The 22,911-nt window shown below is 40.7% G+C and overlaps 1 protein-coding gene and 1 long non-coding RNA gene across 7 annotated transcripts; one reads left to right on the plus strand and one right to left on the minus strand.

Annotated features, from left to right (window-relative positions):
* Window positions 1–324: 324 nt before the first annotated feature.
* LOC124265468 lies at window positions 325–21,315 on the minus strand. Its single transcript, XR_006895463.1, has 3 exons — window positions 21,305–21,315; window positions 14,212–14,215; window positions 325–423 (listed from the first exon to the last, which is right to left on the minus strand). It is a non-coding gene; the product is annotated as an uncharacterized LOC124265468 (long non-coding RNA).
* On the plus strand, window positions 7,089–16,123 carry LOC124265463 (citramalyl-CoA lyase, mitochondrial-like). 6 transcript variants are annotated; one of them, XM_046700262.1, is made up of 7 exons: window positions 7,089–7,251; window positions 9,653–9,974; window positions 11,311–11,499; window positions 12,226–12,418; window positions 13,556–13,669; window positions 14,665–14,843; window positions 15,942–16,123. In XM_046700262.1, the coding sequence occupies exons 2-7, from the start codon at window positions 9,870–9,872 to the stop codon at window positions 16,041–16,043; spliced, it is 882 nt and encodes a 293-aa protein (XP_046556218.1). In that variant the 5' UTR covers window positions 7,089–7,251; window positions 9,653–9,869; the 3' UTR covers window positions 16,044–16,123. The 6 variants fall into 6 exon arrangements, with proteins under 6 accessions (XP_046556218.1, XP_046556219.1, XP_046556216.1 ...); XM_046700263.1 differs by having other exon boundaries at window positions 7,093–7,214; window positions 9,656–9,974; XM_046700260.1 differs by having other exon boundaries at window positions 7,150–7,251; window positions 9,656–9,974.
* Window positions 21,316–22,911: the final 1,596 nt, after the last annotated feature.

Consider the following 22,911-nt stretch of genomic DNA (forward strand, 5'->3'; position numbering starts at 1 on the left):
CGGGTTCGATTCCCCACATTGGTACAACTTGTGAAGCCCATTTCTGGTGTCCCCCGCCGTGATATTGCTGGAATATTGCTAAAAGCGGCGTAAAACCATACTCAGCTCAGCTCAGCTTAGCTCAGCTTTAAGTTGTAGTTCTTATGGGATGTAGTTCTTATGCGAGGAGGGGTCTCCTCACTGTGCAGGCACCTTTTGTTCACAATCACTGAAGCACTCAGGCGTATTAAACGACCAAACAAAGGGATTACTGGGGGACCGTATCAGTATTTTCTGTCTGGCAGAAGAAGAACATACAGGCAATAGTGATACAAAGTTAAATAAGACTTTAATTCTTCAACACAGTAACACACTCAACAGTGGCACAGAATTGAATCAAACTTTTACTTTTAACACCGTAAACACTTTAAACAGAGTAACATACTATGGAAGAAATAAGCACTGGATTGGGAATAGCACTGCATGGACAACCTTTCATGATAGCACTGAATTACAATTAAAGTCCAACTAAATGTGACATGCAATCGACAAATTCCATTGGAGTTTTCGCACCATTTCCGAGTAGAATTTTCTGCTGCACCGGGGGCCTGCTTAGCACCGTGTAGGATCTGAAGCATTGTTGTCTCAGTGTGGCTCTGCTCTCTTCGGATAAGGTCAATGAATCTATATATGTTGGGGTGATTCTGGCCAGGTTTGCTTAGTCTTGCATGCCATCCTTCGACATGATTTGTGGTCCTGGCACCCACAGTGTGGAAGTGATTCCACACCTGTCTACCAGGACCCTCAATCCACTGCAGTGTCACATAGTCCGCAAACTGGTTCACAGTTGGGTCATTCAGATAAGTCACAATTCTCACAGACTTCGCTATTTGTGGGTCAGTCACAAACCGCATCTACAAGCCACATTTCTGAACATTTCTCCAGATAGCCAGCCTGAAGTGGAATAAACAGCCTTTCAGGTGACACCAAAACACGTCTTGGATGGCGTTCTGGGCTGCAGGGTCAAAGTGTTTAATGCAGGGTGAAGATGGATATTCAGCTCTGATGACTTCTCTTTGGTAATGCTGAAGAATCTATGGTAGGTTGCCTGTTTCTTGTCTGGAAGAAGTCCATAAATCAGAGGAAACATCTTGTTGTTGACCATGGCATGGATCGTGTAGAGCTGATGGTATATACTAAGGCTTACACTGAAGGTGCGTCGCAATAGAAGGTGTTGGCTCTGGAAAGGTGTTGGAGGTTGGTTGGTGAAGATGATCATCTTGTCGTCAGCATGGAGGATGAAGTTTTCACCGGACAAGGTCTGAATGTTGTTGTCGGGAATGTTGACGTCTGATCGCCGTCTGGGAAGAGGTGGCAGTTCTGTGGCTCGTGATCTGTAGAGGCTGGCCTGGGCGCTGTAGAATGTCGGAGCAATAGCAGCAACATCTGGTTTCTCAGAAATGAGACCTAAAATATGATATCAAAGCATCGTTATAAACTTGACTTGAAAATATCGTTTGTATTCTTATCAGTATCCATATCCATGCAAAAAAGCAAATGCCATTGTTGACCTTTTATTACAACTGAGTATGTTACTTTGTTTAAAGTGTTTACGGTGTTAAAAGTAAAGGGTTGATTCAATTCTGTCTTGAAAATCACGTTTCCATTCTTATCAATATCCATATCCATGCAAATAAGCAAATGCTATAGATGTAAAACTTGTCACTTACGTTGAAGACCGTCTTGGTACAGGGCAGGCATGGGTCTGGTATCAGACTTGATCATATGCTTCAAATTGGCAAGGAATTTGTCCACTGTGATCTTGCTATGGTTTGCCGGATGGTTGTGGGTGTTTCGATATGTCGTAATAAAATCATTGGCAGTGTTGATGGTTGCGGGACAGCCTGTCTTGCAACATCTCCAATGCACACTGGTGTTGCGTCACTTCTGTATTCTAAACTTATAACCTGGATAGACAAGGTTACGTATTCCTGCGTAATATTTACCTGTGAACAAGATGAAATTTATTCAGTGACATTAATTGAACATGGATAATTGGTGAGTTGATGTCAGTCTGACAATCTATCAGCTGGGAATCTGTCCCTTGGCCATGCGTTAAGATCAGCTAAATCATGAGACGACCCCTTTCTATAAAACAACATCACTAATCCTAATCCTCTGCAGGCTACCTCCATAGTGAGGATAAACCTGTGAGGACACCATTGTGGTTTTGCGTATGAGAGAGACCCGACACCCACCGACATGACTCATCTTGGAGTAGCCCTTCAGACGGTACGGCGAGCAATATATACGGTATACGAACAGGGTGGATTCACCAGGAAATGATCCTGTCGCGCGAAACTAATTTTACACATTTATCATAATTACACTTTCACTATCCTTTCATCAATTTCCTCTCTTTGTGGGCAGTATATTAAGTATGGAGGGGTGAAAATAAAACCAAAAAGGTTTGATTAACAAAAGAGTGTGCATGGTATGGAATCCTAGAAGGGACATCGTCGCATTGTTGCCCTCACAAAACAAGCAAACAGTGTCAAAAGTAACCAAGAACGCGACAATGCAACACTTTGGCTATTTGTCGCTCTTTGAAAAATATGTTTTATTCGTCCAAAGCGCGACAATGGGACACTTTTCAGGGTCAAAATATGTCGCGTTGTTGCATTGTCGCCCCATCTAAGATGTGTAAAAGAAAGCCTTAAAATGTGACTATGTCCCTTCTAGGATTCCATAGTGTGGCATTTACGAAGGTGGATATGTTTCAGAGAGTGTTGCGATGGATGGCACCTGGATGGACATATCTCATATTATATTTTATAATGCTACCCCACACCCCACTGAGACACCTTATCGTTGTCACCCGTGAAGGTCCGGGTTAGAATGAACCTTCAGTAACTCATGCTTGTCGTAAGAGGCGACTAACGGGATCGGGTGGTCAGGCTCGCTGGTTTGGTTGACACATGTCATCGGTTCCCAATTGCGCAGATCGACGCTCATGCTGTCGATCACTGGATTGTCTGGTCCAGACCCGATTATTTACAGACCGCCGCCACATAGCTGGAATATTGCTGAGTGCGGCGTAAACCTAAACTTACTCACTCACTCACCGTATCGTTGTTCAACATGGATACCCTATTCAGACAAAGTATACGGACCCCGGCCAGTCGAAGCAGTTGTATCTCCCAAATGCCGAACGCCAGACAGGGCTAAATCATCGCCTCTTGGTATGACGCACCGGGGTTCGAACCCTCGACTCACTCGTCCACAGACCCGGGCTGCTTTATTGCTTTATGAGAAACAAAAAGAATTATTCTGTTGTTTCCTTTTGGCATTTATGATTCATAACAACTATAATTGTTTCAGTAATCTAGTGAACTGAATACGTTTCCTTGGTTTCAATTACATGTCATGTAGGCGTGTTAATATGGATGGAAAGATGACAACTCAACGCTATAGAATAATAATTATCCACCAACACTGATCCTCTTGGGCGCAATTTAAGCCAACACAGCTGAGACTATTGTAGGAAATAACCACTGAAACAGACACCAGTGGCCGTATGCATATCTCCTAGTTCTAGTCCGGGCGTAAATGTGAACTGCACACAAGCGCAAATCTACGCCCTAATGCATATCCATGACGTTAGAAAAGTTACGCCTTACTTTACGTTCAGGGCCTAGATTTTCGAAGCTCTCTTAGCGCAAAGATAGTCGTAAGAGCCATACATTAACATTAACATACGACTATCTTAGGGCTAAGAGAGCTTCGAAAAATCTAGGCCCAGGAGTTACGCCACCTACCTAGGCGTAGCTGAGCAATGGCGGCCGTAGTCTATCGACACCGCATTCGTGACCAACTCGTGTTATTCCGAGAGGTTACGGAAGGGGCGAGTGGTGACGAATGTCGACACCGCAGACGGCACTTGAACAGAAACCGGATATTCAGAGACAGAACGAACCCGTTGGAATTGTTTGACGATCTGGAGCTCCATAGTCGATTCAGGTTTCGGAGAATCGACATATTCAGGATTGTTCATTCAGAGATGACATCAACCATACGGGTGCAGGTGTTTGCGAAATGTTTAAGCATGTCGTGTTCTACTGTTAGCATCTGTCGCGGTTTGCATAAAACAGCAAATAAGTGTTAAGACAGTGTGATTGTAGTATAACACCGAGTTATAATACTGATTGATCGAGTCTGGAACAAACAACCTGTGACTGAAAACAAGAGCGACGATTTAAACATCGGGGTCGGATGACATAAAGCTATTTGACAATCGACCCCCTTTTCAGCTAGTCTTTTGACAAGGGGAAAGTAGTGAGAGAACGCCTTCTTTTAGCCTCTATGACCATATTCTACTTATTTCAAGGCGTGTCAGCTTAATATGGAAGAAAAGCCATTTGGTAAATCCCTGGGGTATGGTATAGACAAACCTGGAACTGGGACGAACTGGGATTCGAACCCGCTCACAGTTTTCTGGTCTGCACAGAGAATTACTGCGCCACTGGTTCTCATCTCCAAGGTATTGTGAACTCACATTGACCCGGAATCCCTCAGAATACCTACCGTGGTGAACTTATTTGAATAGCAAGTGGCTTCGCTTTTTCTAACTGAAAGTGGGGCGGTGGGGTTGCCTTGTGTTTAAAGCGTTCGCTCACCGCCAATAGCTGCAATATTGCTGATGCGACGTTAAGCAATATTTACTCACTCACTTCCTTATAGATTAAATATGTACACTAATCCCACCGTTATCTCGTTATCTGACGGGTCAGGGGCGCCGGGGTGGCCTCGTGGGTAAAGCTTTCGCTCTTCACGCCGAAGACTCGGGTTTGATTTCAATGGGTACAATGTGTGAAACCCATTTCTGGTGCCCCCGACGTGATATTTCTGGAATATTGCTAAAAGCGGTATAATCTGATGCTTTTTGCATCACACTGTGAAAAACGTTTATACATGATTCTTTTGCAAAATTATGTACAAATCATACGTTATTGATATTAATAATGGATGTATTCTATATTATTATCATATTTAGACCCGACATTATTTTACAAGCACACCAACAGTCCAAAAACATTTGATTGAAATTATTCAAATATCTCTCCAAGTGAGTGACTCAGTTTAGTTTTCATCAATATTCCAGCTATATAATGGCGGTCTGTAAATAATACCGTCACAATCCAGTGATCAACAGCATGAGCATCGATCTACGCATTTGGGATACGATGACATGTGTCAATCCAAGTCAGTGAGCCTGACCACCCGATCCCGTTAGTCGCCTCTTATGACAAGCATGGGTTACTGAAGATCAATTCTAACCAGGATCTTCACGGTTATCTTCAAGACTGTTAGGTCTAGGTATGATATATTTCAGTATAGGTAATCGGAAAACAAATATCAATAATATAATGCCTTTCATATGGACAAAATCCAGAGGCCAATTATCAGAGGCAATGACAAACACAACCATTCAACACAATTAGTAACCACCCTCCCAGTCCAGTTATTAATATTTTTGCTAAACTCGGAAGTTACGGATCAGAAAACAGCGACAATTGCATCTTCAAAATTGCTAAATTATAAACTGATGTTTGCGATATTTAATCAACATTGTCGTTCAGTTTCATGTGTACGATCTCGTGACAACATCGGGCTGACACAAAATAAACTGACGAGCAAAAGAAAGTACACAGGTGTAATTGTTGTTGCAATCCCAAATATGCGTTCTAACTAATACAATTATTGAAAAACATTGATTGTATAGAACGCAACCATCATGTTGCATTTGCCAAAATGCAACCAAAAACATTTGTACGTGTTTTGCACGAATTTTTGCAAAATTGTGATTATTGTCCCATGCACCAGCACTTTTTCTGACAGAGAGTATAAAACCTGTTTGTCGTGAAGACTGAACAATCACTTGACAGAAATCTCACGAGGAAATGCCAAGATTGACGTCGGCGCAACGAGAACGGGCCAAAGGAATGACACAAATGGGTGCTTTCAACAGCGATATTGCAAGGGCATTGGGTTGCACAAGACAAACCATAATTCGGCTGTTTAACCGTTTCAGTACGACAGGCCAGACATGTGATCGACCCAGAAGTGGACGTTCCAGAGTCACAACACCCCAAGAGGATCGCTATCTGCGGGTTATTCACCTACGCAACTGGATGTTGACGGTGACGTCATCAGCAGCCACATCATTGGGTCATCGCGTAAGCCGATTCACAGTGACAAGACGACTTCGTCCTGCTCGCATGTATGGGCCTACCGACCGCTGCGTGGAATGGCCTTGACCTTCCAGCATCGTAGGGACCGTTTGCAGTGGTCATCACTACATCGCTGTGTATTGTTACAATGTCATTTTGCTGATAAAACACGTGTATTGCAGTGTGCTTCAACATACATTTTCCATTTCATCAAAAGGTTTTGTTATTTTTATCTTATTGGAAGAAACACAACCTGTGTACTTTCTTTTGCACATCAGTTTATTAACGTGTATATCGCTGTCGAAAATGTGTCTCGTTTACATTTCGCCTCTGTAACGACGAATTTTAGTGTCTCGAAACTGCTAAGGAATATTTTCCTTTGCTAAATTAAAAATGTGGTCGTTATTCACGTAACGTAAACTTTGCTATAGTATTGATGAAATTACTAAGAAAAACAAATCTAATCACCCGTTCCTGTGCTTTCCTCTAGTATATATATATGGCGGGTCGCCTTGTTTGCCATGGGCGCGGCGGCGTAGCCAAGTGGTTAAAGCATTCGCTCGCCACACCGAAGGCCCGGGTTCGATTCCCCACATGGGTATTATGTGTGAAGCTCATTTGGGCCATTTGGTGTCCCTAGTCGTGATATTGTTTAAATATTGCTAAAAGCGTCGTAAAACTAAACTCACTTCCCCACTTCAACGTGTTTGCCCAGCGGAGGCCGCCATTGTGTAGTCATTGCCTGTGTCAGTGTAGCGTCAGCGCACCGTACCCAGCGAACCAGGTTGCCGGATGTGACGCCAGGAATACATTATATTCAAAATATCCGATTTGTCAAGGGAAGTGGAACAGCGTCACTAGGCAGCGTGGGGGACGAGAATGGGGGACATCAACATCCGGGGTATCACCTACGATGTAAACCTTTGTTTGAAAACGTATTTCCTCGAATGAAACATTGGTTAAGGAAACGAATACAGAAATGAGTGATTTATGAGTTTCAAAGAGGTAAAACATGCAGCTTATGGAATGAGTGACTAAGTGAGTGAGTTTAGTTTTACGCCGCTTTTAGCAATATTCCATCAATATCACGGCGGGGGGGAATCCAGAAATAGCCTTCACACATTGTACCCATGTAGGGAATCGAAACCGGGTCTTCAGCGTGACGAGCGAACGCTTTAACCCCACCGTCCCCTTGTGGAACGAACCAGTCACGTACCAAATGACACCAGTGCAGTTCTTGTGCGGTTTGTCAATAGTCGGACACATCGGTCTCTAATTCGTGAACAATATATTTTACAAGAATAACGAGAAAATACCAAAAATACTACATTTTGAACCGACTAAACGGACTGGAATCACTGAATCAACGAATCAGCTTTTCATAACTACAAAGATCATTAGATCCAATCAGAGTGTAATTTTGTTTTGAGGATTTCGACCGGGATACTATGTACATAAACATCACAGACCAGAAGCGAATGACGATTGAAAGACAAAAAGTTTAACAGTGTTGTGTAAAATATAGGTCAACTTGACTGACAAGGAAAATTCAAAGTTCATACGATGACTAACTGTAAGTGTACTTCAGATACTGACACATGTTAATGTAGCCACAATTGTCCAGATAACCACTGTGATATTATGCTCTTTACTCCTACTTCCTTCTAGATAAATCAGGTGTCACAAGTGTAGGTATAGGCGAATATCCATTTCGTCATTCAGCTACCTATACCATGTTTAAACAAACCAACCATGGTCTGAGATTTAACATCGTTATATATATACTACCGATCAAAAGTTTAGACTCACTAGTGTAAATGTAGCCACTTACTTCAGTCAACTGTTCTAAACTAGATTTTGCAAAATATTCCATACTGTTTAAAGGTACTGTTTACACATGAACTAATGTATTGTAAAACAAATTCGTAACGTTGAAAAGATTATTATCCCTGAGTTCAATAAATGATTAAACTCGGTGAAAATTGGCGAATTCTTAACAAAACTTTACACCAAAACGCAGCTGTTCACATGCACGATATTTGCACAGTCATGCTTTTCAGAAATTTGATGCATGATCCTTGCGCATTTCATCTGCATAAGGTTTGCAGTTGGTTCCCCCAAGTTAGTGGAGAAATGCATCTTCGATGTATCCATTTCTGGTGTCCCCCGCCGTGATATTGCTGGAATATTGCTAAAAGCGGCGTAAAACCCAACTCACTCACTCACCCATCTTCGATGTAACCATATATATATACATAACATATAGTGAGTGCTCTAAGTGAGTCTAAACTTTTGATGGGTAATATAGTTTGCTCAATATTCACCCTTCCACAATTGTGGCATGTGATCATGAGTGATTGGAACGTTTTTTAAACAGTATTACAGCTTAGCTATAGCAAAGTCACCTTTTAGACCCACCCTCCAAAAAAACACAACAACAAACAAACAAAAAACAAAAACAACCCCCAAACACACACACACACACACACACACACACACACACACACACACACACAACACACACACACAAAGCGAATAAAAAAAAAGCAAAATGGGCTAAAATCCCGGACAAAAAGTAGAAAAACCCATGAAACAACAACAAAAACCCCAACAACAACAAAACAATAACAACAACAACAACAACAAAACAAATACTGTAACCAACCAACTAACTTCGTTACCAGAAAGACAGTGTTACACATATCTGCAACTTATGTTATACTGCTGAGGAGTACACGAAATCAAACATTATTGAAATATATAGTTTCATCATGTCCTGGAATAAATTGTCTATTTAAAAAATCAGCCCTATTTTGACCTTTATGCTTATATGTGATATTACGCACGTTCGGCTGTAGAAACAAGTGGAACGCTTCCTGAACTGTCAAGTGCAATGGTCAAGGGGAGGTAACTCTCAACTTATAGCCCCGCAGTTCATGGCCGCAGAACTGAGGATTTCTATGTCTAGTTAACAAAAAGAACGAATAAGAACCCGCTTGCGGGCAGTCAATTCAAGAAATCAGATGTTGGTGGGAAGGCTTTGATAAGCCCAACTGAAGGAGGTAAGGAATGGGTGAATACATTGAATTACGTACAACAACGTACATAAATATGCTCATAACCATAGCGAAAGTTCTGTGGCATCAATTAAGGTATATATACTGTCCAGTATAATAACCTGTTGGTGACAGTATATGCCTTGATTCCAGCTTTTTTACGTTACAGTTAAACGTCATGCAAATCATGCATGTAATACAATAAGTCATACAGAAGAGTTATGGTCTTTGGTAGAGCATTATTTATTCACAAGAAACAGATAATTCAATAATTCCTGTTATCCCAGTGTCTACACACAGTTGATACAGCCATTACTATGTCGCAGTTATTGTACCCAAGCACCTTGCTCATGCCAACCAATGTTCTTCTCATTCTTTTATGTCAAGAAGATGAAGATGAGGACCCTTTCAGCTTTATGCGGTTGTGTGAAGCAACTGATGTCACAGACTTCCAGGGTGTGTGCAGTACAGACTCTCCGTGTACCCCCAGTAGATCTACTCCCCCTCATCCCCTAGCACCCCGCCCTGCTCTGTCCCACACAGACACTACTCGAGCAGGTCAGAAGCCTACCATGATCGGCCGTACATCCCGAGGCGGACCCTGATGTACGTACCTGGACATGATGTGAAGAAGCTGCGGAAAGTGCCGAAGCTCGGAGTGGATTGTGCTGTGTTGGAGTGCGAAGACGGAGTGGCTCTTAGTCAGAAGGTACTTAAAAGTTAAACCAGGTTCCACCATACTCCCAGTGTACACTATTAGCTGAACTAAGACAAGGTGTGTCATGATAGGACTATTTCGTAATATAGTATTTAATGCAAGATTTTGTTCATGCATGTATTGTGTTACTGAATTCGAAATAACTTGTGCATGAATTTTTATGTTTCATAGATCATAAACAGTGATTGAAAATCTTGCAAGCCGTTGAATATCTGCTCTAGTCTAAACTTTCAATCTGAATATGTCTTGTTTCAATCAGTTTTATTTAGATTACAGATATAAACTGGGGCCTCAGCACCACTTGTGCTTTAGCAAATGTAGGAAAGAATTAAAGTCTTTCAATCTCATGTATACTCAATGTACAATGTGGATATAGCATATATTGTTGATAATTTAATTGTTCATAAAAATGTAGGTTGGACACGTTTTGCCAAAACATATATTAATATATTGATGAATAGAGCTTGGTGTATATTGTGTTGTCTGAGAATATAGATGTGATGATGCATTGGTGAATGTTGATGCCTATGAATTGCAACATATTAGGCTGTTTATAGTTTGTTACATGCCATGGTTGTCTTTTGGTCAGCCAGAGTGCCGGAATGTACTTCTACAAATATCTGCAGCTACCCACTAGCTTAAACCAGTCAAATATCATTTAGGAATATAACTCTCAAGAACTTGAGCTAGTTGTAAGAGTGAGTGAGAATCTGTTTTTTTAAACCACTTTTAGCAATATTCCAGCAATATCAAGGTGGGGGACAAAAGAAATGGGCTACCCACATTGTACCCATGTGGGGAATCAAACCAGGGTTTTCGGCATGGCGAGCGAACGCTTTAACCCCTAGCCTCCTCCACTGTCCCCTTGGCTTGGCCAGTAATTCTTATTTTACCATAATGGTGAGATTCAGGGTGGGTGGTAACAAGTACCATCTTTAAAACACAGTTTGTTGGGTATGACTCAACAAGGGATGAAGTAACTGACCTTCCACTGTCTGCGCAGATGCTGTAGTGTATTGCCACTGTGCATATCATGTTGTGTTTTGGTAATATGGTTGTTATGTTATGTTTGGCAGTCATGATTCCAAGTAATGACTGCTCATTGTGTAAAAGCCTGCACACATGTACTTGTGAATTAAACTGGGGCTTTCCAGCCAAGAACTCTTTGTCATCTGCTTGCATAATTGTAAATCTTTGCTGTACACTAAAAAATGCTGATAAGAAGCAACCTAATGGATCATTTGAATTTGTGTTTCGCTGAAGCCCTCCTCGAAGCTGTCCATTTGTTTGACACTTGACATCCTCATCCCTTGAACTTATGTTTTAGGCTGACGCTCGAGAGAACATCCGTCAGATGCTGGATGAAGTGGACTTCTCAGGAGTGGACTGTGCTGTCAGAGTCAACTCTGTTTCCAGTGGTCTTGTTGAGGAGGACTTGAGGGTCATCTTCAAGGCTGACAGACTTCCTCAAACGATACTCCTGCCTAAAGTGGACACCGTAGAAGATCTAACACAGGTGAATTGTGTGAAGGTTGTGGAAATAGTTTGCATGTCTCAAATCTATGGATTTGGAAATTGTGTGTTGGTCACAGATCAGAACTTGGGGGCACTTGTGTGTTGGTGACAGGTCAGAGTGGGGTCACATGGGTGTTGGTGACAGGTCAGAGTGGGGGCACATGTGTGTTGGTTGCCGGTCAGAGCCGGTCAGAGTGGGGACACGTGTGTTTGTGACAGGTCAGAGTGGGGTGACGTGTGTTGGTGACAGGTCTGAGTGGGGCACATGTGTGTTGGTGACAGGTCAGAGTGGGGACACGTGTGTTGGTTGCTGGTCAGAGTGGGGGCACATGTGTGTTGGTGACAGGTCAGAGTGGGGACATGCGTGTTGGTTGCTGGTCAGAGTGGGGGCACATGTGTGTTGCTGACAGGTCAGAGAGGGGACACATGTGTGTTGGTTGTTGGTCATTTATTTAAGCCATTTTAATGTTATAAATATTGTTTCACATATATTAGATGTATATGATGAAATTAAAGGCAGTTATTTACCCAAAAGTTTTCCATATGCCCTGATAAGGAAGTGATGTGTTTTGTTTGTTGCATGTACATTCTTCATACTTTGTATTGCCATACAATTAAGTTTTCATGGTCACTCTCTAGACAAATGTTATTTACGGACGTAAACCCTAGGTGAAGCAGAAAGCTTGTTTGATGTGCTATAACCATCAGTGTGTACTGTGTGCTGCAGTTCACTGACCTCCTGCAATCTGTAACTGCTGACCGCAAGGACTACTGTCCATACCTACTGACCTATGTGGAGAGTGCCCAGGGCGTTCTAAACATGCAGGATGTCCTGCAGAGGGCCAGACAGTACTCCACACAAGGTGTGTTCTACATGGACGGTGTCGTGTTTGGCTCAGACGACTTCTGTGCAGATATTGGTAAGAATATCCTGATTGAACTTTACGGATTTGACAGAGATAGAATATGAATCGGCCTTCTAATTTTGATAAATCATTTGCCCAAACCAGCTCACTTGAAAGACAAGTCTGTTAGTAGCCCAAGAACTTGAAAATGATGTTGTCTTTAGCTGTTTAGATTGTAAAATCTAAAGCTGTTTAGGTGGCATTTTCAAGATTGACAACCTGCTTGATGTTCTCCTCAACCTCTGGTCAATATTTGTGGATAATGATATGGATGATGAATCAGCTGAATGTTTTGCAAACCATGGCACACCATTGACTACCACGGCTCCAGATAAGGGCCGTATCGGCGCGTATGTACGGATAAAACATATGCACGATACGGTAGAAATAATTTAGAAAACGTAGCAGATAAGAACCACGGCAATGGTGTACGGTCTTAGAATCATTAACAGACATATTTATCTGAAAAAAGTATTGTTTTATTGTTTATTGACCTGTTTACACAAGAGTAGCAATGTTGTGGTGCATATATGAAACGAAACACAAGATTACTGATATGCCATTAAATTCCATTCAGTACTCTAAATGTACTCTTAAGTTTTTCCAGTACGCTTATATTGAAAAAATATGGAGTACGTACTCCTGATTTTGAAAAATTATCTGGAGCCCTGGACTACCAACACTTATGATATAGTGGGAGCGGGACAGTAGGTCTGGGACGGGTCCAAATTTTCTATCCGGGTACCCCACCCCCTATTACCCTACCCTACCTGGATACCTGTTATGTTAATCCCTGAAATCGAATTTGTAAGAAATGGCAATATATTCTTCAGCTCGGAGGCTAAAATTCTGAGTTTTTCAATATCTTAACCATGTATTATATTCAAAACAGGTGACTGTAAATTATATCTAAATCTTCAAGACAAGACAACCTTTTAATCATTAAAGAATAACATATTGCATTGTTGAATCTATTAGTCACATGATCATAACGGGTCCGGGTATTGAGACGGGTACCCGGATCCAACTCATTACCCACCCGTCCCAGCCCGTCCCAGCCCTACGGGACAGTGAACATTTCTTGTGGATGTGTGCTATATTTACTGATGTGTATTGATGATGAGACTGAAGTGCCTGTTTTCTGTGTACCAGGGGCAGTGAGGACGACAGATGCAAGGGAACTGACCTACGCCAGACAGAAGGTGGTCATGGTGGCCAAGGCGTTCCGACTGCAGGCCATTGACCTGGTCTTCATCAATATCAAAGGTAGTTCTCCATGTGCTACCCTGTTGGGATTATAGAACAAAATAGTTCCGCAGTCCATGTTTGATCGTTATTGCCTTATAATCAGGAATGTATGGAAGACATGAGGACCTCGCTAATCAGTGTAGAGCTAGGTTAGCCATAGGTGGATCCAGAAGGGGTGGGGTGTTGGTGCAGGGGTGTGCACCCCCTTCCCCCCTTTTGTCCTGAAGGTTTATTAAATGACCATTGAAACTCTCGTGAAACTGAAGTGTGCACCCTGCCCGCGTCATACCAAAAGACGTTAAAATATGGTACTTGTTGGTCCCTGCCTGGCGCTCGGCATTAATGGGTACAACAAGGACTGGTCGGCTCGGAGTCAGTATAATGTGTCTGAGTGGGGTATTCATGCTTCACTGCGGCATGGTATCTCAGTGGGCTAGCACTATAAAACCAGCTTCAGTCTGGGCTAGTACAAGCAGCCGCACATACACATACACATGCATGCATGTCGTCATATGAGCGAAATATTCTCAAGCACGATGTTAAACCCTATTTCACCTCACCTCACTTTGAGGAACGGGGCCCAGACTTGGTGACTTGGGTGATGGTGTGTTATATTACTTTAATGGGGTGGATCATTGCTTGAGATATCAGTATCTGTCTTGGATATTTACAGGCTGCTTGAATATTGATGAAGGGGCATTAAACAACACACATGAAGGTAGAGAGATGGACAGAGGGACACACAGACATGCACCAAGAGAGGACAGTATTATTTTGCAAAAATTAGTTTGCTATGTATGGAGAGGGGTGTTGGGATAGCATAGTGGTTAAGGCATTTCCTTGTGACACCGCAGACCTGAGTTCAATTCCCTGCACATGTACAATGTGTGAAGCTTGTTTCTGGTGTTACCTTTCGTGATATTCCTTGAACATTGCTAAAAGCGGTGTAAAGCCTTCCCCACTCATACAAGGAGATGTAATTCAGGCTTGTAACAGATGTGGTCTCTCTCCAGACACAGAGTCTCTACGCCATCAGTCGCTGGAGGGGGCTAGGATGGGTTACACTGGGAAACAGGTCATCCACCCCGGTCAGGTCTCCACAGTTCGAGATGCATTCACTCCCAGTGAGGAGAGAGTGCAGTGGGCGACGGAACTGGTCGCAGCATTTCAACAGCACCAAGAGTCAGGCAAGGTATGCAGATCTCTTGAAACGTGTGTATCCCAACTTTACAAATCTACACGCATAGAAAAAATTTCAACACTGCTGAAAACTATTTCCTACTGAAATATTTAGAAATTGCCTCTTCCATAAAGAGATCCAGTTGAACTGATGTAGTGGTATGTCTACATTAAATCAAACAGTGACATACAGTAAGCCGCATTCCTACTCAAGCCCTGAATCCTACCGTTGGGTGATACCAAGGCAATGTGTAGAGTTACAAGGCTGTAGCATGTTGCACACAAAACATGATGTTGGTGAACATTGTGGTGTAGAGGTTAAATTACATTTGTGACGTCATTCCATTGTCTGCTTGCTCCATTACTTTTCAGGAATGGAGCGATTTGTACCAGTTTCACATTAAAGCCTTCATTTTGGCATTTTGACATTTAATTTTGATAACACATTATTTTTAAGGAATGGAGAGTTACGAGGATATTATCCTACTTGAATTACATTCAAAGTATTGGGAATATTTCTGTTATCAAAATTAAATGTCAATATGACAAAATGAAGGCTTTAGTTTGAAACTGGTACAAATCGCTCCATTCCTGAAATGGACATGGAATGACGTCACAAATGTAATTTAACAACACTGACTACCCCAGTAATGAGTATTAACTCCTCATAAGTTCAAAACATGGATTTGGGGATCCCATGAATATATGACTAAACTGTGCAGATGTTTCGTATATATGATTTTAATTTTGTTTTAAGTTGGTCATGGGACAAAAAATAATTTAAATGCATGTGACTGGCACCTCTGTTTCACATTAATTGCCTGGATAATTTTGGCATCAATTTCATAACATGAACCATGTGATGTCTTTCAGTGGCATTTAGTGACGACGTCATAGTCCTAACTGCCAGTTCACCTGATGAAGGGACCTGGAATGGTCTCGAAACGTTGTGAGAGAAATTAAAAAAGAAGTTTAATCCATAAAAATATCTTGGATGAACCATGTGGATTGATATGTTTGTTAAAATTCCTGCCAGGGTGTAATCATTAATAAGACAGTATTTACTCTGACTCTGTACTCAGTAACACATATCTGGTGTTTTATATTTCAGGGGGCCTTCACCTTTCACGGAAACATGATTGACATGCCTCTACTACTGCAAGCAAAGAATATACTGAAAATTGTGACGAATATTGAGTCATCTGGATCTTAACAGATTATTGTTTGAAGGAATGTTGAATATGCAGACATGTATCATGTAGTGTTTATGGCAAGTAAATTATGTTAAACAGATCATGGTTGTCTGTGGTCGCTGTGTGATGATTACTGATGTAATGTCGAAATCCTTGTTGAGAGTACAGGTTGGCCAAAGTCTTCATGAGATCATGTTACATGGCTGACAGAGTGTGTTGTTTTGTTGTCAGGGTGTGTTGTTTTGTTGTTGGACATAGTGCTTGGCAAGATTCAGATGCATGTATGTAAATAATCCAGACAAATTAAACCAGTGGTTATGAGGCAGGTTTTATACAGACAGGATACAATAAGAAACGGTTGATTCTAGAAAAGAAATGTTCAGGGAGTTGTCGTGCAGTTGACCCATGAGCTTTTGTTTCCAGTGACCTTAGGGATGAACTCTGCACCGCCTCGACACCTGACATGCTCTTCCCTGTGAAATGCTATATTCTGCTGACCTAATTATTTCTCTCCATGTGTACTTTGAGTCACAGGGTTCGAACAATTTTTGGACGATAATTTTCAAAAATAAAAATCATGACTTTTGCAATTGTATATTGTTTTTATATGTTATGATTAACCTATATTTCAAATTTGAACGAGATTGGTGAAGAAATGATTTTCTGTATTTTATGTAATGAGTGCAGCGGTAGAACTTTCTTAAAAATTCATTTCTTCACTGGTCTCATTCAAATTTGAAGTAAAGGTTAATTATAACATATAAAGACAATATACAATTGCAAAAGTCTAGATTTGTATTTTTTAGAATTATTGTCCAAACAGTGATTCGAACCCCTGTGCTTGGAGTGCTCTCCACTAACATCCAACATTAGCCACCAAGGTCAGCAGACGGACCATGCATATGAATATTAACTTTCTGTCGGAGAGTTCTTTACTTAGGGAGCAGTAGAGAAATTCAATGTTGGGTGAAAACCATGCAATCCGTAATCCCCTACATATTTTTCATAGCAGAACAGAAGTTGGTGAAAAGCAGCAAAATATTCTTACCAAGATAAGGTTTTGAACATGAATAATCTTTTGTGAGTTAATTGGGTTTGTCTTCAGTAGCATTTATGTTTATTCCCTCAGTGAAAATGTCACAAGAGTTGATGGTTTTGTACTTATGTATATGAACTTGTTAATGTTGGTAGGTCTATTAAGCTCAAATATAGTCTGCTTGTGTAGAACTATTGAATGAAATAAATATCCCCATTCATGAACGATTTTACTAATACTATGTTGATAAAATGCTTACATCTGTACATAATAGAAATGATTCTGTAAATGTCACATACGTTTGTGTAAATATGTATTCTGCGGTTGCCATTCGTTCGTGTAGGTTTGGCAGAACACTGGGTGAGTTCACACACACACACACACACACACACACCATTACCCGACCTTCATATCGCTCAAACCCATTCCCACCCCATCCCTGTCTGTTTTTTTTGTTCATATCAAGTCGTCAATCAAGTGTCTTGAAAAAAACTGGGGTAGGTTAGTAACTGCTTGGGAGACCGAGCGTATTATTCTCGCCAGACGCGCACAATATATAGCTCAGTTTGGGGCCGGTGTATTTCTGTCCCACATCAAATTCCGTTTCCGCTCACCTGGAAGAACTCAATGAGCACCCATGCATGAAACAATGTCTTAAGTAACAGCTCCGTTGTTGATCAAGATTTCACTTTGTGTTCAGTTACATGTGTAAATGGTTTTCACTTGAAGTCAGTTTGCTACATCTCCTGATGGTTTTATAGTGTGACCAGAAATTATTGAGAATTTTAGGAATATGTTTAATTGGATTTCTAGTATAAACAACCTTAACCAGCTATCAAGTGCGTGGTTTCATTCAAGAGAGACAACTCCGTTAATCCTTTTTCATTAGTTTGTGAAGAGTTATCCCCCTTTGTTTACTTGCTAGCAGACGACATTTTCAGTGCTCCTCAGTATGGATGTTTTAGAGAAGAGGAAGTTGATTTTAGAGTATTATAACAAGGACATCAGATCAGCTAAAGTGATTTCAAGTAGAACAGGCATCCCTTTGTCCACTGTTTATCGTGTTTTGAAAAATATTGCAAATGGATATGGCATTGAGCACCAGGGAGGCGCAGAAAATTGACTGTCGGTGACAGGAGGCGGCTCGGTATTCTTGTTTCTAAAAACAAACTAAGGAGTTTAGAAAACTTAAGGCTGGATATGATTGATAGAGGAAATGTGGCTGTCTGTAAGGAGACAATTAGAACTTAGCTGCATGCAATGGGTTGGCAGAAAAGTCGAGGAATTCCGTCACCGATCATGAAACCTGAACAAAAGGAGCGAAGGTTGAACTGGTGCTTACAGCATAGAAATTTTAACTGGGACAATGTGATTTTCTCAAATGAAAGTTCTGTGTGGCTGTTTCCTAATACACTGAAATTCTGGACCAAACAAACTGAAAAACCTTTGTATCAGCGCCCAAAGTACAGTCCGAAATTTAACGTGTGGGGTGGCATATCTGTGTTAGGGGCAATGCCTCTCTGTGTATTTGAAGGGAATATGAACAGTGAGCGGTACACAGATATTCTCGAGGGACATTTACTTCCATCTGCTCACGTGTTCTATGGAAAGTTTTGGATTTTCCAGCAGGACAACGACCCAAAACATCGTTCAAAGCACTCACAGGCCTGGTTTCGGACCCAAAATATGACATTATTAGATTGGCCAAGCTATAGCCTTGACCTAAATCCAATAGAAAATGTTTGGAGACTTATGAAGGAAAGTGTCAATAAGAAAAACCTGACAAATATTGCTGACATGAAAGAAGAGGTGGTCCGATATTGGGACAGCATGGATCACGACTTCCTATAACTTCTTTGATCAGTAGTATGCCCCGCCGCATTGAAGCCTGCATTGCTGCCCATGGTGACTTGACAAAATACTAAGTGTTAACCTGTCTTTGAATCTGGAGTTATGTTCTGCTAATATTCACATTTAATACGTGAGTAATGAGTGATAAAAATAAATAAAATTACAATCTTAAATTCTCAATAATTTCTGGTTGTACTGTATATAACCAAACGCATCTGCGTATTTTTTTTCTAGCACATACATGCATTTATTACCCACGTGGTCAAAGTATGGGTAGTTGCATACTAATCTCGTACGGCACACGGGTGTCGTATTGCGTTGACCTGTGTCGTAACGACTTGACCTGAGATTCTAACGATTTGATTGGATAACCGATGACCTCTCAATTAGGTCACATTCTGACATAACTATTTTCTCATTTGTAACAAACACGTGAATTCATTCATTCTACAACTTAAATGCATTGTGGGAATGTAAACATCGCGAACGTTGCCGCGTCGCTGTTTAATTGTAAGTCGAACTGAGACATTATATCCGTCGAAAAACTTCAACGCAATGTTTCCACCAGTGATGGTAGTCGAATGAAGCAACTGCAAACAAAGAAACGGGGTGCTACGGAGTAGTTTACTGTAGGAGGCTGTACGAGGCGATGACAACTGACATGCATCGTGACGTTGGTTACCAGGGCAGTGACGTCATTACAGTGTGACGTCATGCAAATATTGTACTACAGTACAAAACTCTTCCGCAACCTCTTTATGAAACCGGTTTCGGTTTGAAACAAAATATTAACAAAATACGCTATTTTGTCAAAGTATGACCAGAAATTATTGAAATTTTAGGAATATGTTTAGTGGATTTCTAGTATAAACAACCTTGACCAGCTATCAAGTGCTTGGTTTCATTCAAGAGAGACAACTCCGTTAATCCTTTTTCATTAGTTTGTGAAGAGTTATCCCCCTTTGTTTACTTGCTAGCAGACGACATTTTCAGTGATCCTCAGTATGGATGATTTAGAGAAGAGGAAGTTGATTTTAGAGTATTATAACAAGGACATCAGATCAGCTAAAGTGATTTCAAGTAGAACAGGCATCCCTTTGTCCACTGTTTATCGTGTTTTGAAAATATTGCAAATGGATATGGCATTGAGCACCAGGGAGGCGCAGGTAGGCCCAGAAAATTGACTGTCGGTGACAGGAGGCGGCTTGGTATTCTTGTTTCTAAAAACAAACGAAGGAGTTTAGAAAACTTAAGGCTGGATATGATTGATAGAGGAACTGTGGCTGTCTGTAAGGAGACAATTAGAACTGAGCTGCATGCAATGGGTTGGCAGAAAAGTCGAGGAATTCCATCACCGATCATGAAACCTGAACAAAAGGAGCGAAGGTTGAACTGGTGCTTACAGCATAGAAATTTTAACTGGGACAATGTGATTTTCTCAGATGAAAGTTCTGTGTGGCTGTTTCCTAATACACTGAAATTCTGGACCAAACAAACTGAAAAACCTTTGTATCAGCGCCCAAAGTACAGTCCGAAATTTAACGTGTGGGGTGGCATATCTGTGTTAGGGGCAATGCCTCTCTGTGTATTTGAAGGGAATATGAACAGTGAGCGGTACACAGATATTCTCGAGGGACATTTACTTCCATCTGCTCACGTGTTCTATGGAAAGTTTTGGATTTGTCAGCAGGACAACGACCCAAAACATCGTTCAAAGCACTCACAGGCCTGGTTTCGGACCCAAAATATGACATTATTAGATTGGCCAAGCTATAGCCCTGACCTAAATCCAATAGAAAATGTTTGGAGACTTATGAAGGAAAGTGTCAATAAGAAAAACCTGACAAATATTGCTGACATGAAAGAAGAGGTGGTCCGATATTGGGACAGCATGGATCACGACTTCCTATAAATAAGTACTGTCGGAAATGCTAGAAAAATGCTTTTTGACTTATATTTAAAATTCAGAGGTATTACAGTTACTTAAATAACAAATATCGCTTCAAGAAACATCTACCTAATGTAGACCGAGGGAATAAATTTTGAGACATGCTCTAAAATGTGTTTTTACTGATGAAAATACCAAAAACTTAGAAAAATAAGGGGGTAGTGGGACGTTATTTGATACAAACATTAACTGCCTGTGTTACGTCATCAGCATCCACGGTATCGACAGGTGAAATTGACACCTGAGCACAAGCTCGGGCGAGGGGTCATCTCAATAGATGTTTTCTGCAAAATGTTGAATATGTGTACGTAAAGTATACGTATCGGTTATGTAAGGGATCATTTGTGTATGTGTGTTTGTTTTGAAATACCCATACGAATTACTGTACATTGGAAAGAATCCTATCACTTGTGTTATCTTATCGATTGATTGTAGAAATGTGCAACGTTTTAATAAATGTTTTGCATGTCAACAGTATATTTCATTGACAAAATATGGATGTAATTCGAACAGTTTAATCTAACGAAGTCACTGGTGTAGCTTCTTTAGAATATATATATTCTTCTTCTCATAACGTTTGTAGACCGCCCGTCTAAGCACTCCCTTGTCAAAGTTGTCAAGGATGGTTTTACGTCCCGGTTTTGCATTTGAGACGGTCCCTGTCTTGTATGATTTGTTTACAATATTTTAAACTTGTTGGTAAGACATGCCAACAGCTCTGCAAGTTCTGTAATAAACCCTTTCTAAACTAATGAAAGGTTTACATCTGTCTTTTTTCAGCAGAAACAACCTATAAACCTTTGCAACAATCGACTGCAAATCGTTGGCCATAGTGGACGTTATGATAAAGATGTGCATGCATGACGGGAAACTTATTTATCAAGACTTAACATTTATATTATATTTCTTCAATAAAGAAACGATAATTAAGTAAAGTAACACAAACATTCAACATTTATTTGTTTAAGAAACACGTTAATTCATATTTTTACATCACCTGTATTATTAGCATAAATGTAAAGACTATTTCAGATTTCTGTTGTTGAACTCTGAAAAAATCTTAAGTTGCTGTTTTGGTACCAAATTCTCTCCTGTAAACTGCCCTTTAAATGAATGGGAATGTTAAATCGGTTGAAATAAAAATTAGGTAGACAATAGACGAGTTGATATATTGACAACATAGTACATTTATCACTTTTATAAAGATATTAAGGCTAAAAAGCATTTTTCTAGCATTTCCGACAGTAACTTCTTTGATCAGAAGTATGCCCCGCCGCATTGAAGCCTGCATTGCTGCCCATGGTGACTTGACAAAATACTAAGTGTTAACCTGTCTTTGAATCTGGAGTTATGTTCTGCTAATATTCACATTTAATACGTGAGTAATGAGTGATAAAAATAAATAAAATTACAATCTTAAATTCTCAATAATTTCTGGTTGTACTGTATATAACCAAACGCATCTGCGTATTTTTTTTCTAGCACATACATAGAGAATACTACACGAGGTCTCATTACATACGAATTATTTGAAACGAGTGTCCTTCCTATGGTATCTGACCGAGGCGAAAGCGAGTCGAATAATTATAGGAAGGTCACGAGTTTCGTATAATCGTAATGTAATGAGACTTTCGAGTATGGTATTTTATTTATTACCCACGTCTTACATGTATTAAATTGACAAAATAACGTAGTTTTGTTAATATTTTGGTTTCAAACCGAAACCGGTTTCATAAAGAGGTTGCGGAAGAGTTTTGTACTGTAGTACAATATTTGCATGACGTCACTGTAATGACGTCACTGCCTTGGTAACCGACGTCACGATGCATGTCAGTTGTCATCGCCTCGTACAGCCTCCTACAGTAAACTTCTCCGTAGCACCCCGTTTCTTGGTTTGCAGTTGCTTCATTCGGCTAACATCACTGGTGGAAACATTGCGTTTACGTTTTTCGACGGGTATAATGTCTCAGTTCGACTCACAATAAAACAGCGACACGGCAACGTTCGCGATGTTTACATTCCCACAATGCATTTAGTTGTAGAATGAATGGAT

This window comes from Haliotis rubra, unplaced genomic scaffold, assembly GCF_003918875.1.
Source record: "Haliotis rubra isolate DU_JTF1 unplaced genomic scaffold, ASM391887v1 Scf98, whole genome shotgun sequence".
In the NCBI taxonomy this organism is placed as follows: domain Eukaryota; kingdom Metazoa; phylum Mollusca; class Gastropoda; order Lepetellida; family Haliotidae; genus Haliotis; species Haliotis rubra.

Coding starts and splice junctions, on each gene's coding strand:
- LOC124265463 (XM_046700262.1), top strand. CDS start 9,870: ATGTACGTACCTGGACATGATGTGAAGAAGCTGCGGAAAGTGCCGAAG. Junction 11,500..12,225: donor CCGTAGAAGATCTAACACAG/GTGAATTGTGTG, acceptor TGTGTGCTGCAG/TTCACTGACCTCCTGCAATC. Junction 14,844..15,941: donor AGCACCAAGAGTCAGGCAAG/GTATGCAGATCT, acceptor TTTATATTTCAG/GGGGCCTTCACCTTTCACGG.